Source organism: Centruroides sculpturatus, unplaced genomic scaffold, assembly GCF_000671375.1.
Source record: "Centruroides sculpturatus isolate CEXI.00-Female unplaced genomic scaffold, Cexi_2.0 scaffold1143, whole genome shotgun sequence".
Classification (NCBI taxonomy): domain Eukaryota; kingdom Metazoa; phylum Arthropoda; class Arachnida; order Scorpiones; family Buthidae; genus Centruroides; species Centruroides sculpturatus.
In genome coordinates, this window is record NW_019392612.1 from 225,595 (window position 1) to 240,573 (window position 14,979).

A 14,979-nucleotide genomic window follows, 5' to 3' on the forward strand; every position below is an offset into this window, starting at 1 on the left:
ATAATAAAATGTAAATTGAATTTTATCATAACGAGTGCTTGAATTTTGTTTCTTCTGAGATCGCAGCAATGCGCGACGGGTAAGCTAGTCTCTAATATTTATGTAAAATGATATAGTTTATTTGAATCTTTACTTTGATCATTTCAATATTTTTTTCTGAAATTATACTATCATCTGGTTCAGTGTTTTCATTTTTAGTTTTCTAATTTATTTCTAAAATACAAATTTAAATATTTGGCTTTCCATGTTATCTAATTGAAGTAAATTTGTTATTTTTATGCTAAGTATTTTGAAAAATTCCTTTGATTGAAAATCCATCCAGTTTAAAACTGCATACAAACATCAATTCATGATGTTCATGTCTCAACATCTTACTCCAATATAGAGACTTCTTTCTGCAAACATGCCATGACTGATCACCGATGTCATATTTCATAGAAGATGGAGGGATATTGTTTCAAAAAAGAAACCTCAGTCAGAAAAACAACAAATAATAAAAGTTCCATAATAAAGTTTTTCAATAAATAAGTTAACTCCTAAGAAAAAAAATCTGCAGATAAATTTAATTTCTCCAAAATAAATCTCTTGCTTTTTAATTTTCTTAAATACAGTAACTCTGATTTCATTTTAAAAACATTGAAATAATGATTACCATGTACAGCTGAAAATGAGTAAATAAAATTTAAGTTTTATTTCATTACTGACTTTTTCTTACCATAAGCTTGTATTACCTAGAATTTTTGTGTTTTCTGTCCCACTGTCACTTCATTTAAGATAAATAACACTCTACTATATTATATTTTATGTCTAATATATTCTATGTTGTAACTTATTTCTTCAACTCTAAGACCCCTTATTTTTTACTATTTTTGCTTGTCTAAAATACAGATGCATGTTAGAATCAAAAAAATATAGTAATTACTGATAAAAAAAATTTAGTGCTAAAATAAAAAATTTTAATGAAAATCATGTTTTTATTGGAAGAGAGGAAATAGATAATTAAAAAACCTAGCTAGAATCTTCCCTTTATTCAAATAAAATATGGAAATTTGTAGATTTTACAACAAAAGAAATTAATGAGTAAAAATATGATGATTTATAATTGAAAAAAAATTAATTAAATTAGCATAATTTTCCTAATTAAATCAAAGCTCATTCTAATTTTGAATCTTACATAAATAATCTAAAAATTAGTTAAGCATATATTTAATCTGTTATATATATAACTTCAGTACTAGTTTTATATAAACACTAAATGTGAATTATATAATCATTCTATTTTATTACTATTTAATAGTAATAAATTTTGAATGGTATTATTTATAGTGTATTAATAGATTATACTTAAAATTTAAACTAATCATATATTTAGTATATGTTACAACTTTTATCATTTTGAATATCTTTATTCCACAAAATTCATTTATTTAAAAGTTAAACACATTTTCATTAATCTTTCTCCAAAAACATTTTATTTTCATAGCAGTTTAAACAATTTCATATATATTATGAACAATAAACTNAATTAAAGAAAAAATAATTACTTACTTTTTAATCTGAAATATAAATTATTATTTGCAAATAAAACTTTATCTCTAATATTTTGATGGGATTTATGTTTCATTTATTTCATCATTTAACTTCCTTCTCTGTTTTCCTCATTTCTTGGAATAGAATTAACTACGAAATGTAGTAAATTTAATATAATAATTAGTCATATAATAAAATTTATTATATGACTAAGTTACATCTAGAGATTAAATAAAATAAATAAGTAGTAAACTAAATACTGTAAATACGAATGATTTTTAATATAAATGTCATATTTAAAAATTTTTAAATATGACATTTATATTAAAAATCATTCGTATTTACAGTATTTAGTTTACTACTTATTTATTTTATTTAATCTCTAGATGTAACTTAGTCATATAATAAATTTTATTATATGACTAATTATTATATTAAATTTACTACATTTCGTAGTTAATTCTATTCCAAGAAATGAGGAAAACAGAGAAGGAAGTTAAATGATGAAATAAATGAAACATAAATCCCATCAAAATATTAGAGATAAAGTTTTATTTGCAAATAATAATTTATATTTCAGATTAAAAAGTAAGTAATTATTTTTTCTTTAATTTATCTTTCTTCAATAACTTTAAATTAAACTATAAACTTAAGTTATAAATAATAAACTTTATATAATTTAGATAATCTAATATAAATTAGTTATTTAAATACTTATTATTAAATGATTAGGAAGTTTATTCTGACAAAATAAATAGCAAAATAAGTTATAAAGGATAATTATTCTTACTGAATTAAATATGAAAGAAATGTATGTATTGACAAATTCAAGTTACTCACCAAGGAGACAGTAGAATCAAATTACTTTCATCAGTGTGAACAGTTTGATAATGGTAAGTGATTACAATATCATAGAAAACATTTAATTTCTGTGGAACATCAATACAATTTAAACTAACTTTTAGTACTTGGTAAGGACATCCTCTTGCATATATACATGCAGTGATATAATTTGACAGAGGCAAGCAGACACCGTAGGTTATTCCTTTGACAGATTTGCAATAGCTGCTCAATATTTCCTCACACACAGATAGTCAAAGCTGGCATCTCATCTGGTCCCACAAATACTTGACAGGTAGCAAATCTGTAGATTAGACAAGTCAAGAAAGTATGGCAACCTGGAGACATTTTTTTAAAAAACCCTACCTGCATGTGGCTGAGCATTATCTTGCTGAAAAATGGTTATTATACCCTCATGAAAAATATTATATACGATGCAAAATTTCATAAACATACTGCTATGCCATCAATATCCCTCATACTGTACTACTACAACCATCAAATCAGATGGCTCCCCATAGAGTAATCTAACAGTAGGGACAGTGTGCTGCTCAACAATAAAGGAGGGATTGAAGCATTCACAAGTGATCATGCATTCCCAAACAGAATTGGTATTTGCTAAAGACAACAGACTGTCACTCCATAACATTTCATGCAAGTTCATGCTTTTCAATCATAGCACTATAAACAAAACCAACAATGTAGGGATGCTTATAGCAAGACATGCCATAGTCACCATCATACAAATTTCTTTTACTAGTCACCTGCCAATAATATAGGAAGAGACAAGATTCTGTCTCTAAATTGTAGACAAAACCAGTTATAGCTGTTCATGCTTGTTTCATAATCAATTGTTCCCAGTGGTCTGTCTGAAATGTCCAGTCTGCCTGTTGTGTATATGTGCCCTCATGTATCCACTATCCCCAACTTCTCTTCACAGTCAGATCAAGATGAGCCAGAGATAGCCATTTTCCAAACTGCCCAGATGGTGAGCAATTTGGAAAATGGCCATTTCTACCCTCAGCCCAAAGATGTCTTTGAAAACTTTTGTCAGTTGCACAACTGACAAAAGTTTTCAAAGGTATCTTTGGGCTATAATAATGTCTTTGACTACATTGTATAGGCTTGACTGGCATTTGAAGACTTCTCAACAACAGACATACTGAAAATTCTGAACACACAGTAAGCCTTGCAAGCCTTTCTATAGAATAGTGGTATAATGATTTTAAGAAAAATTGATGACATACCTAACATGCAACCAAACCATAACTATAATCATTTACATATCTATCTAAGAAAACTGTATGCAGAATTTCGAAATAATTGAACAATTCTATCTGAGTGTGTAACCTTTTATTGTTAATGACTATATTTAAAATGTGTGCTTCATTAATCATTATTCTGTGTTACTTTTGAAATTTTCTGTTTAAAGTTTGGTCTGTAAGAAAATGCTCAATAAAATAAAATTTTAAGCTTAAATCATTATTTTACTTAATTAATTAAAGAATATACAAATTGAAATAAAAGTTGATTATGAAAGTTAACATATATACTTTCATTACGTATAAAACTAATTTATTTCTTATATCAAAATAAACATATTAATTTTTGATTTAAATTCTTTTTCCAGATAAAATTCAAAGCAACAATTAACAAATGAATTTATTATGGATGATACTGACTCTGGTTAATTTGTATGTAACTTTCATTAATTGCAACTGTCCAGTTAACTGTGTTTGTCCATTTAATGATCTGATCAAATCAGTAACTTGTACTCATTCAATTCCAAAGAAATTACCATTCAATACAACTGAGCTTCTTGTAACACGAGGAAGAAAATTAATACTTCAAAGTGAAGATACCAGAAAATTAGGCCAATTAGAAAAATTTCAACTAATACATTTATTTATAGAAAATATTACTGATGGAACTTTTCAAGTAAATAATTTTTTACATCTGTCAACACTACGTCTAAGTTACAATAATATACGGCAAATAACTTCAAAAACATTTGAAGGATTGGAAAATTTAAAAGAACTTTATTTAGACAATAATAATATGAGATTTATTACAATAGATGCATTTATTACTTTAAGAAGTTTAAAAATCCTTCATTTACAAAGAAATTATTTAGAAGAAATTCCTAAACCACTTCCGAATAAGCTAGAAACATTAGAATTAAATGATAACAATATTGAATCAATTACATTGTTAAATGAAAATTTATCATTTCTTAAAGAACTAAATTTGTGTGGAAATAAATATAAAAGCATTTTAAATAAAGATATTGATAAATTGTACAATCTCCAAACAGTTTGCCTAGGTGATGAAGTTAGCAATGTATATCCTCAAGTTTTTGCTTTGATGCCTCAACTGAAAGCATTAAAAATAACTGGCAAGAAAAATCCAACACCTCAAACATTCCAAGGATTTCCATTTTTGACACAGTTAGAAACATTATCCATTAACTATTTACCAATAACAATATTTGATGTGAATTTTGGAGCATGGAAAAATTTGAAATATTTTTATTTTAATAATATCAAGACTTTAGTTTATATCAATAAAAATGTGTTTGAATCTTTTGCTAAAAATATTGAACTTGCTGATTTATCTGGAAGTACAATGTTTGTTAATAGTTTATTCTCTAAAGATCTTCTAAAGTATTTAATAAATGTCAAAACATTAAACTTAGCAAACACAGGTATTACAACCATACCTGATCTTAAAATGAAATGGTTACCAAATCTTCAACAGCTAGATATTAGCAATAATCCATTAATGTGTGATTGTAATGTTCAATGGCTAGCAGATGCAAAGAAACAATATAATTTGGAAATTGATTATTATAGTGAAACAAAGTGTGCCAAACCAAATAGCCTTTCTGGCAAAATATTTTTTGATAAGGAGGTGCAACAGACAATATGTGTGGTAGATGATAAAAAAAATGAAACTAATGAAGAAACATATATATCGGATAAACTAAAAACAGAAAAATCACATCAAGAAACAAAAATAAATGTTTTAGTTTCTTTTGTTATACTTTTAGCTATTTTAGTAATTGTACTAATAGTTATAGTAATTATATTATTAATTAAATATAAGCATCCAAATAATCATTTCCTCTCTGAGAGAAAATAAAATTGTAAATTAATTTTATAAATTTAGTAAAAGGCTGCTTATTATGACTTAACTAATTTATCATTACTTTTTTCATTATAATATAACCAAATATTTAAAATATTGAGAATGTTGATAAAGTTACAAATTTTATTTTGAAATATAGCTTAATGAGCAGAAAAGGCATTCAAAATGTATGATAAAAACAATTTTTCCTATGAATATTTATGCTAGCATTTAAAAAATTTATGTATAACAGTATATATATAATTTTTAAATACGAATACTCAAATTTACATTATTATTATTCCATTCATATATATAATATACAATTAATTATTATTTAATTATATTAAAAATTACACAAGTCATGTTTTATTGGATTACATGTTTAAAAACATTTAAATTCAAACACTTTTGAATTCTTCATTCATCTTCAAAGATATAAACACTTCAAAAATTAAAATAATACTATAGGATTCTAAAGTTTAAAGAATTTTTTAAAATTTATCTTGCAACTAAATAAAATATATTTGAAGTTTTCACTTTAAAAAGTTTCTTATCAATAATATTGTAAAGTCAAAAAACTTTTCTAAAATCTTTAAACTGCCAAACTCAAAAAACATTAATTGTTTTGTCATTTAACTGCAATATTAGATGGTGAATGCATTCAAATTTTCATTATTCTGTTGAATAATAAGACTTTAAAAACAGTATTTAAATTTTTGGAATTTTGAAATTTATTCCATTATTTTAATGTTTGAAGTATTTATATTTCTGAAAATAAATGAACTTAAAAGAATTTAAATCTGAATGTTTTAGAATGTAATAATTCAATAAAACATTTCTGTGATATCTGAATTTCAATTTGGAGAAATGTAGAGCTAAAAGTTTCCAGATTAACATAATTTTATTCTATTTCTTTTTAAAAAATACTGTCATTGAACTTACTTTTACTTATAATTTTGCACTTTTGTTTGCAAGTATCCATTTCATTTTATGAACATAAATTGATTTTAATTTTTTAGTCATAAAATTTGAAAGATGCAACAACAAAGATTTAACATTTACAAAACAAACAGTTGTGGACTTTACTAATACTGAAGACATTACTTCCACACAGTTCTTAACAAGTAGGCTACAAAAAGTGCATATATATATATATATATTAGGCATACAGTTTGTATGATGCATAGGATACATACAACTGTATTTATACAATGAATTCATATTTTTTATGTATAATCTTCACTGATATTGTTATCACATTACTGTAATTTACTNAGTCATGTTTTATTGGATTACATGTTTAAAAACATTTAAATTCAAACACTTTTGAATTCTTCATTCATCTTCAAAGATATAAACACTTCAAAAATTAAAATAATACTATAGGATTCTAAAGTTTAAAGAATTTTTTAAAATTTATCTTGCAACTAAATAAAATATATTTGAAGTTTTCACTTTAAAAAGTTTCTTATCAATAATATTGTAAAGTCAAAAAACTTTTCTAAAATCTTTAAACTGCCAAACTCAAAAAACATTAATTGTTTTGTCATTTAACTGCAATATTAGATGGTGAATGCATTCAAATTTTCATTATTCTGTTGAATAATAAGACTTTAAAAACAGTATTTAAATTTTTGGAATTTTGAAATTTATTCCATTATTTTAATGTTTGAAGTATTTATATTTCTGAAAATAAATGAACTTAAAAGAATTTAAATCTGAATGTTTTAGAATGTAATAATTCAATAAAACATTTCTGTGATATCTGAATTTCAATTTGGAGAAATGTAGAGCTAAAAGTTTCCAGATTAACATAATTTTATTCTATTTCTTTTTAAAAAATACTGTCATTGAACTTACTTTTACTTATAATTTTGCACTTTTGTTTGCAAGTATCCATTTCATTTTATGAACATAAATTGATTTTAATTTTTTAGTCATAAAATTTGAAAGATGCAACAACAAAGATTTAACATTTACAAAACAAACAGTTGTGGACTTTACTAATACTGAAGACATTACTTCCACACAGTTCTTAACAAGTAGGCTACAAAAAGTGCATATATATATATATATATTAGGCATACAGTTTGTATGATGCATAGGATACATACAACTGTATTTATACAATGAATTCATATTTTTTATGTATAATCTTCACTGATATTGTTATCACATTACTGTAATTTACTCAGTATTAAATAAATGATTTATAATACATGTATATTATTTTTCTTTCACTTGAGATTTATATTCACAAATATTTATATTCTGATTGACATTAATGCTAGTCAATATTGTATAAAATAAAAGAAAAAGTTAAATAAAACACTGTCATAAACTTGGTGAAGGAATGAAGAATCTTCTGTATTATTCCGATAATAACTTTTTGCTAAATTGTTAAAGCCTGGCTTATCATCTAGACTTTAAATTTGTATTTTAAATTATATCACAAATAATACTAAATAGTTATTATTTAATTTCATATAATATTTTTAATAAAATATTGTAAATGCACTTGTATACATCAGCAGCACTAAACAACACAAATCTGTTTTATATGCAGAGAATGAAAAAGTGCATATTATCTTAAAATTATGAAAACCATAATTATGCAGCATATATAATTACTAAAAATAAAACTTTAAATAAAATTAAATTGCTAGCTATTTAAAAATGAATACATGCTTTTGGAGAATAGCTATTAAGCAAATCACAGCATGTTAAAAAAATGTGTTTAAAATATTAATTTTTTCTTATCTTATAAAGTCAACATCAATGATGCACAAGAAACAAGTTATCAACACACTTCAAATTTTCTCTCTTTTTTTTTTGGTTTTTTTTTATTATTTTCCAGAAAATATCAAATTATAAAAACTATTACACATTATACTGTACCAATGAAAACTTTTACAAAGCAATTGAAAAACTTAAAACTTTTAAATATTAGCACATGCAGTATCACAGTAAGATATATCATGTAATACATTTAGACGATGGTTTACAAAATCACCAAATCAGAGGATTAAGTAGAAATATAATTTTTTCAAAAGGTTGAAGAAAAATGCAACATTTTTGATAATGCATTAGATTTAGATACGATTACTTGAATAAAGGTCACAAAGAACACTATAACTTTCCTTAAATGGTGTTTAAAATCATTTCATGTTTATATCAGTGTGTTTTTTGAATACTCATGCAAAATAAAGAGCAATAAAAATGAGTTGTTAAATGCATGTACAGTGGTACAGTACCTCATACTTCAAACAACTAAATTTGAATGCTTCAGAGTTCAAACACCAAATTTGACAAAAATTCACTTTAGAGTTTGAACAATACATGTAACCCCCTATAACATGGGAGTTATTTTCCAAAAAATTGCCGTGTTATACAAAATAAAGAACTAGTGCGAAAAGGGGGGTTATGTTCCAAAAATTAAAAAACATGCTGTTAAATCCTTATTTAAATCAGATTTATTATTCATTTTTTTCATAGGTAAAATACTTATTTATTATTTAAGTAAATATTTTACCAGAGGATTATTCATCTTATATGATGATCCAGCATGAGCATCATCAACTGGTAACAGTTTTTGGGTGCATTCGTTAATAGTGGTCGCTCTGCAATGGGAGTGTGCTGCTGTTTGTAGGCATTTAGGAACAACGGTGAAAGAAAGATGGCGGCGCCCGCACTATCAATAGTATAGTGATGGAGGAATCTATAATTCTAAAATGAGCTTTCAGAGGCAAAGAAGGGTCCCAATTGTAAAATTTAACCATTAAACGGATTACTTGTTGAAAGAGCATTGAAAGTAGCCACGAAAGCAATTAGAATGCTCATGTGGAGTAACGTGGAGGTATAAAAGAACCCACCTTTTATTACATTTCATGTTATACAGGAATGTTCCCAATTCTCAAACCGTGTTAGAATGAATCCGTGCTATAGAAGTGCCGTGTTATACGGGGGTTACCTGTACTTCAAAGTTCAAACTGCATAGTGAAAAATGCACTCAAAGTGTAAAATAAGATTCTGAACAAAAGCTAAAATCTCAAATTAGCAATATTATGATAAATTTCACAACTGTTATAATTAAATCACACATCTATGTTAAGTAGGGACAATTGTTATCAATATGAAAAAACTTTGTCTACCTCAACATCACCTTTACTTATTAATTAATGATAGCATCTGAGAAGTGTGTGGAAGCAACAAAATCTAACAAGTAAGAGGATGGCTGTAATATAGTAATATTCAGATAAAAAAAAAAAAAGGAACTTATTGTGAAGCATGAAAGCAGTACACATAGGGTGGATCTGGCAGCCGTGTTTCAGATGTTGAAGTTAACTGTATGCAACCAGTAAATGCAATTTTTATTTTATTATACTTTATTTACATATTTTATTTATTGATTTTGTGTTTAAATTTATTATTAAGACCTTTAACTGTGTTATTTTTATCTTAAATTATGTATATTTGGTGCTGTTAATGGAAATGGATTAATTCACTTTCCTTTATTTTTAATGGAACTTGCTTTGATTTCAAACAGCTTCCTGGAATGAATAAAATTAGAAGTTCAAGGCACACTGTACTTATTTTAACCTATGATACAGAGTAGCAACATCATGTTAAACATCTGCACATAAAATATTGAAAAATATACTGGGAATTATTTTCAAATGTAATTGTGTTTTCAAAAAATACTAATATTTTCTAAAATTACATTTGAATTTTAACAAAAGTAAAACAGAAACAATAGAACAAACAAAAATAGGCTGATTTTTATAATTATTTTACCCCAACTGATTCTACTGTAGTTTCTTCAATAGTATTTACACAGATTACTGTTTCTTCTATTCATCACAAAATGAAACAACAGTCTTCTATTTTCAAATCCTTTTTTTTTATAAAATTATTTAATAAATATTAAATTATTAATAGTAGCAAAAAATAGCCAATTAATTACAAAGATTGTTTGGTGTATTATGCAATATAATCCCTGAATCATGAAGGAAAGAGTTAGCTTACACCATGAAGAAAATGGCATACCACAAAACTGATATTTATAATTCTACTCAAGTATATAAATTGTAGAGAGGGTGTTTACACATTTTTAGAACATTTTCTTGACATATTAATGTTTTAACCTGTTGCCATATATATTTTGTGTATTATTCTATTTGTTTATTTTTTTATTTTTGTTCTGAAAATGTGTAAAAACCCTCCGTATAAACTTTGTATCTGTAATTACGTAGGCTACTGTATTTATATTTTCTCAACATACAGTACATTTCTCTCAATTAAACTATTTAATCGCCTCCAAAATAATAAAAATCACTATTTTACTTCATTATTACTGAAGAAATGACACTCAAAACAAAAGTTAAATGCAAAATTTAGAAAGTACTATCTTTGTTCTCATTGACAAACTACAAGTAAACAAGATGCAAGTTGTCATGGAGATAAATCTTATTCAATAATCAAAATATTCTTATCTGTAGATGATAATTAGAATATATGTATGTATAATGTATAAACTTGGATATACAGTATATACAAAACTAATACAAAAACTATTAAATTTGCCTTGTTCAACACTTCAAGAAACCATGAAAATGTTTATAGAAATGTTTCCTCTTATTTACTAGTTTATAATTAAAATTTTTTTTTAAATTGATCTTAAATTTAAATTCAAACAATATCAATTATTATACCAGACTGCGTCGTTCCGAAACCGAATCCTGTTTGAGTGGAAGAAAATCCATCATATCTTCTAGCCATATTATTATACTTAAAGTAGTCTTTAATTTCAAAATATACATTTCATTCCGATACTAAATGCATTTTATCAACTTAATTTTCATTCATAATCATTAATATCAACAAATCCTAACAGTTTAAAACGTGCGGCCTATTCTTCTCGAAAGTTGCCAAATTTCTCGGTAGAAGGCGCCGCTTTTACCCATAAAATATAAAAGTTTTATCATAATTTTTTTAAGCTTTCATCAATTTGAAAGACGATTTAAAAATTATTTAAATAAAATTTAAAAGAAAATAGTATTCGTGAAATAATTATTAACTTTATATATTAATTGCTCTGTGTATGGGTACATTGAAATACGTATAGTAGCGTCGACTACATACAGTATACAGTTTAATAGTTGGCCGATGGCCGAGCGGTCAAGTGGCAGCCTACCGCTCTGGGAGATCCGGGATCGAATCCGGACGGGTCAAGAAATCCGCAGGAATTTTTCGGGGTGGTCTGTTCGGATATGTCGGGCCCCGTCCCTCACCACCGAGTCGCCCCATTGTGGGCCTGGTCAAACTTATAATGGGCTTGCTTAAAGAGGCCCTCTTAGTGCCCACACGGCGAAAAGAGTATTTAAAAAAAAAACAGTTTAATAGTGGGCATTAAGTGGAACTTTATAACCATATGTTCCGCCAGGCTCTGAATGGAGCAGCCGGGTGGTAAGAGACAGGACCCGACAAATCCGGGACAGATCGCCCATGAAAAATGCCTGGGGTGGTTGCTTGGATTCCTGGGTTTCCCGTAGCGGTAGCTAGAGAGAAACTGACTCAGTCACTCTAGAAAATTTCTTTCTTTCTGTCGTTGATTGGTTGATATGGAATGTTCAGCACGTATAGGCTCTATACTCCGAAAGAGCGAGGTTATGAACGCTAGGCGTCCGATGAGTCGGCCTTTTATAGATGGAATGGACACACGCGTGCGGGAAAAATAATATCTTCCGGGAGATCTTTTAAGGGAAACTGGCCCCTATTCAGATTACAGACGTGGAGAAAACCCGGAAAACTCCACGTGGCCAGCCCGTCCGAGCGAGGCGCGAACCTACGAATGAACTCCCCGTGTTCAAGGTACGAAGACCACTTAGCCACTGGTGGGTTTTTTTTACCGAAAGAGACTTCGACTCGAAGAATCTTCCGGGAATTCAGGGACGAAGATTGCTTGACTCTAGAAAATTTTGAACCACCCCAAACATATAAACAGAATTTCGTCATTTGAAACAGGGGGTTCCAAATGACGAAATTCTGTTTACATGTTTATCTAAAAATATAAATAAAAAATCGTTAACATATAAATTTTGGATATTTTTGTGCTGTTTTGTACGTACTGTATATTATTTAACAGGTTACTAATTATAATTGATACAAAGCGTCTACATCCCTCATTAATAAAGTTAATTCTGATATGTCCAAGATCTATATCATTTTAAATAGGCCCGCAAACCTATCATTTAATCATTCTCCTGAGATTGCACTTATTCGCTTATATCTCCTTAGTATACCAGGCAATTTATTTCGATAGAATTTTAATTTATAAACTTTAACAGCCGATTGCAGAGACAACGTTTACAGATCGGGTAGACCGCTGTTCAGAAAAATTTCATTGCAGAGATGGCGTTTCTCGCCTGCCACAATATAGACCGCGATTAGAAACAAGTTATTTGACCTATTTTCTAGACTCACTCGACAGCAGGTTTAGAGAGCTTTTCAATTTGAGTGGTAGCTTTGTTCGTGGAAAAGTTTAGATAAAAACAGATATAGTTTCTTTGATAAATGTTGTGAACGGTACGAATTGACAAAATTATTCATTAATTAATTGCTTGGTGCAAAAACAACAAAATTAAATACTGTACTTTAAATTTGTTTTAAATGTTCCAATTTCGATATTCAAATGGGTGAAGACTTAAAACTTCAATTAATTTAATTTAATTGTAAATAAATGCAGATGCATTTACAGTAGAGCATCGATTATCCGACTCAATTGGGGACTGGGGTTGGTCGGATAATTGAAAAGTCGGATAACCGAAAAGTATGAAAAAATTTATTATTAGTGTAGTATATTATTATATCCCATGTAATTAGTATATCGCTATTAACCTACTTCGCGTTGAATTTTCCTCCATGTTAAGCCTATAAAATTTTTTTAAAAATAATTGTCGCTATTGCATCGTTAAAAATTATTTCTTTATTTCGCACAAAATAAATACAGTACTGTAGTGTACATTGAAAAATATTTTAAAATATACAGCCTGCTAGTATTCACCCTACTATAAACCCTTCGCCTCCTGTAAGTTTTATGAGAATGTCCCGGGAAATCCAACACCAGCTGTTCTCAAGGTCATCCAGCAACACAATAACTCATCAGTGTCAAATTTCGCAGAAAGGCGAGACAATGGAAAATAAAGTTTGAAGCTTTTTCTTCAAAAATAACGCATTTCTTTCGTTTTTTTCAGTTTTAAGTATTTTTTATGTTTAATTATAAGGTAATTAAAAACTGATCGGAGAGGAAGCGGTTAATTAATAAGAACATTTATTAGCTTGCGCACACCCGACTTGGATCTTTACACACAAGACATCTGCTATCGTGAACAATTGACGAAATAAAAATGTACATTTATCAGAGAATAGACAAAGACTCAGTTTGTAAACAATTTACCTTTTGTATATACAACTGACACTCGATCCACAGCGGTCTTTCAATAACCGGACATAAAAAATGAACAGATGACGCTTAACTTAAGCGCGGTTTACAAAACGAATATGATTAATCTTAACCACTCATAATTAAAAAATTAAGCCTCGTTTAAATACTGGCCTCCCTTTCATGGTCGAGCCAGTGTAGCCAGCTAAAACACGCAAAAATAATATTAAAGTAGCCAAGACATGGGCAAATATTGTAGCGCCACATCACTAGCGGACATTTGATTTTGCCGATTAGAACGCGGTCGGTTAACCGAGGTGACGGTTAATCGGGGTCGGATAATCGATGCTCTACTGCAGTGGTTCCCAACCTTTTTTCATTAGCGTACCCCGTGACATGTCATATCTCTAGATTGTACCCCATGACATGTCATATCTCTAGATTGTACCCCTCATTTAAGAAATTTAGTGAGTAAGCGTTATTGTTAATTTTACATATTGTAACTTTAAATTAAAGAAAAAAAACCTAAAAGAAAAAATGTATAATAAAGTTGTGATTGTTGCAAGGAACATTTTTTATCTAATAATTTTTTAATACTATTAGTTTGTGATACATAATATATTATTTTTTCTGCCATAATAACTAACTATTTCCTGTACCCCTAAACAACCTATCGCGTACCCCTAGGGGTACGCGTACCACAGGTTGGGAATCGCTGCTCTACTGTACTTACAATTCGAGTATCGTGTCGGTTATAAAACATTAATGCATTTTGGAGTCATTGTACTTTTTTTTAAACTCTTTCCGCCCTGTGGGCACTAAGAGGGCCTCGTTTTTTGCAAGCCCATTATGAGTTCGGCCAGGCCCACAATGGGAATGCTGGGTGGTGAGGGACGGGGCCCGACATATCCGAAAAATTCCTGGGGATTTTTCGACCCGTTCGGATTCGAACCCGGGTCCCCCAGAGCAGTAGGCTGCCATCCGGCCGCAAAGATAAACGTGTAATAACATAAATGATGTGTGAATTGATGATTTTTGAA

The 14,979-nt window shown here is 28.2% G+C and overlaps 2 protein-coding genes across 3 annotated transcripts in view; one reads left to right on the top strand and one right to left on the bottom strand.

Moving 5' to 3' along the window:
* Positions 1–11,430, bottom strand: part of LOC111617688 (nuclear pore complex protein Nup54-like) — a 52,808-nt gene extending 41,378 nt beyond the window's left edge. Inside the window, exon 1 of the mRNA XM_023358971.1 lies at positions 11,211–11,430. Within this exon, the coding sequence (XP_023214739.1) occupies positions 11,211–11,277 (67 nt within the window). The 5' untranslated portion in view covers positions 11,278–11,430. The remainder of the gene's footprint in view (positions 1–11,210) is intronic.
* On the top strand, positions 1,999–5,719 carry LOC111617684 (toll-like receptor 6). 2 transcript variants are annotated; one of them, XM_023358968.1, is made up of 2 exons: positions 1,999–2,118; positions 4,001–5,719. In XM_023358968.1, the coding sequence occupies exon 2, from the start codon at positions 4,027–4,029 to the stop codon at positions 5,509–5,511; it is 1,485 nt and encodes a 494-aa protein (XP_023214736.1). In that variant the 5' UTR covers positions 1,999–2,118; positions 4,001–4,026; the 3' UTR covers positions 5,512–5,719. The 2 variants fall into 2 exon arrangements, with proteins under 2 accessions (XP_023214736.1, XP_023214737.1); XM_023358969.1 differs by lacking the exon at positions 1,999–2,118 and adding an exon at positions 2,272–2,423.
* Positions 11,431–14,979: the final 3,549 nt, after the last annotated feature.

Coding starts and splice junctions, on each gene's coding strand:
- LOC111617684 (XM_023358968.1), top strand. CDS start 4,027: ATGAATTTATTATGGATGATACTGACTCTGGTTAATTTGTATGTAACT.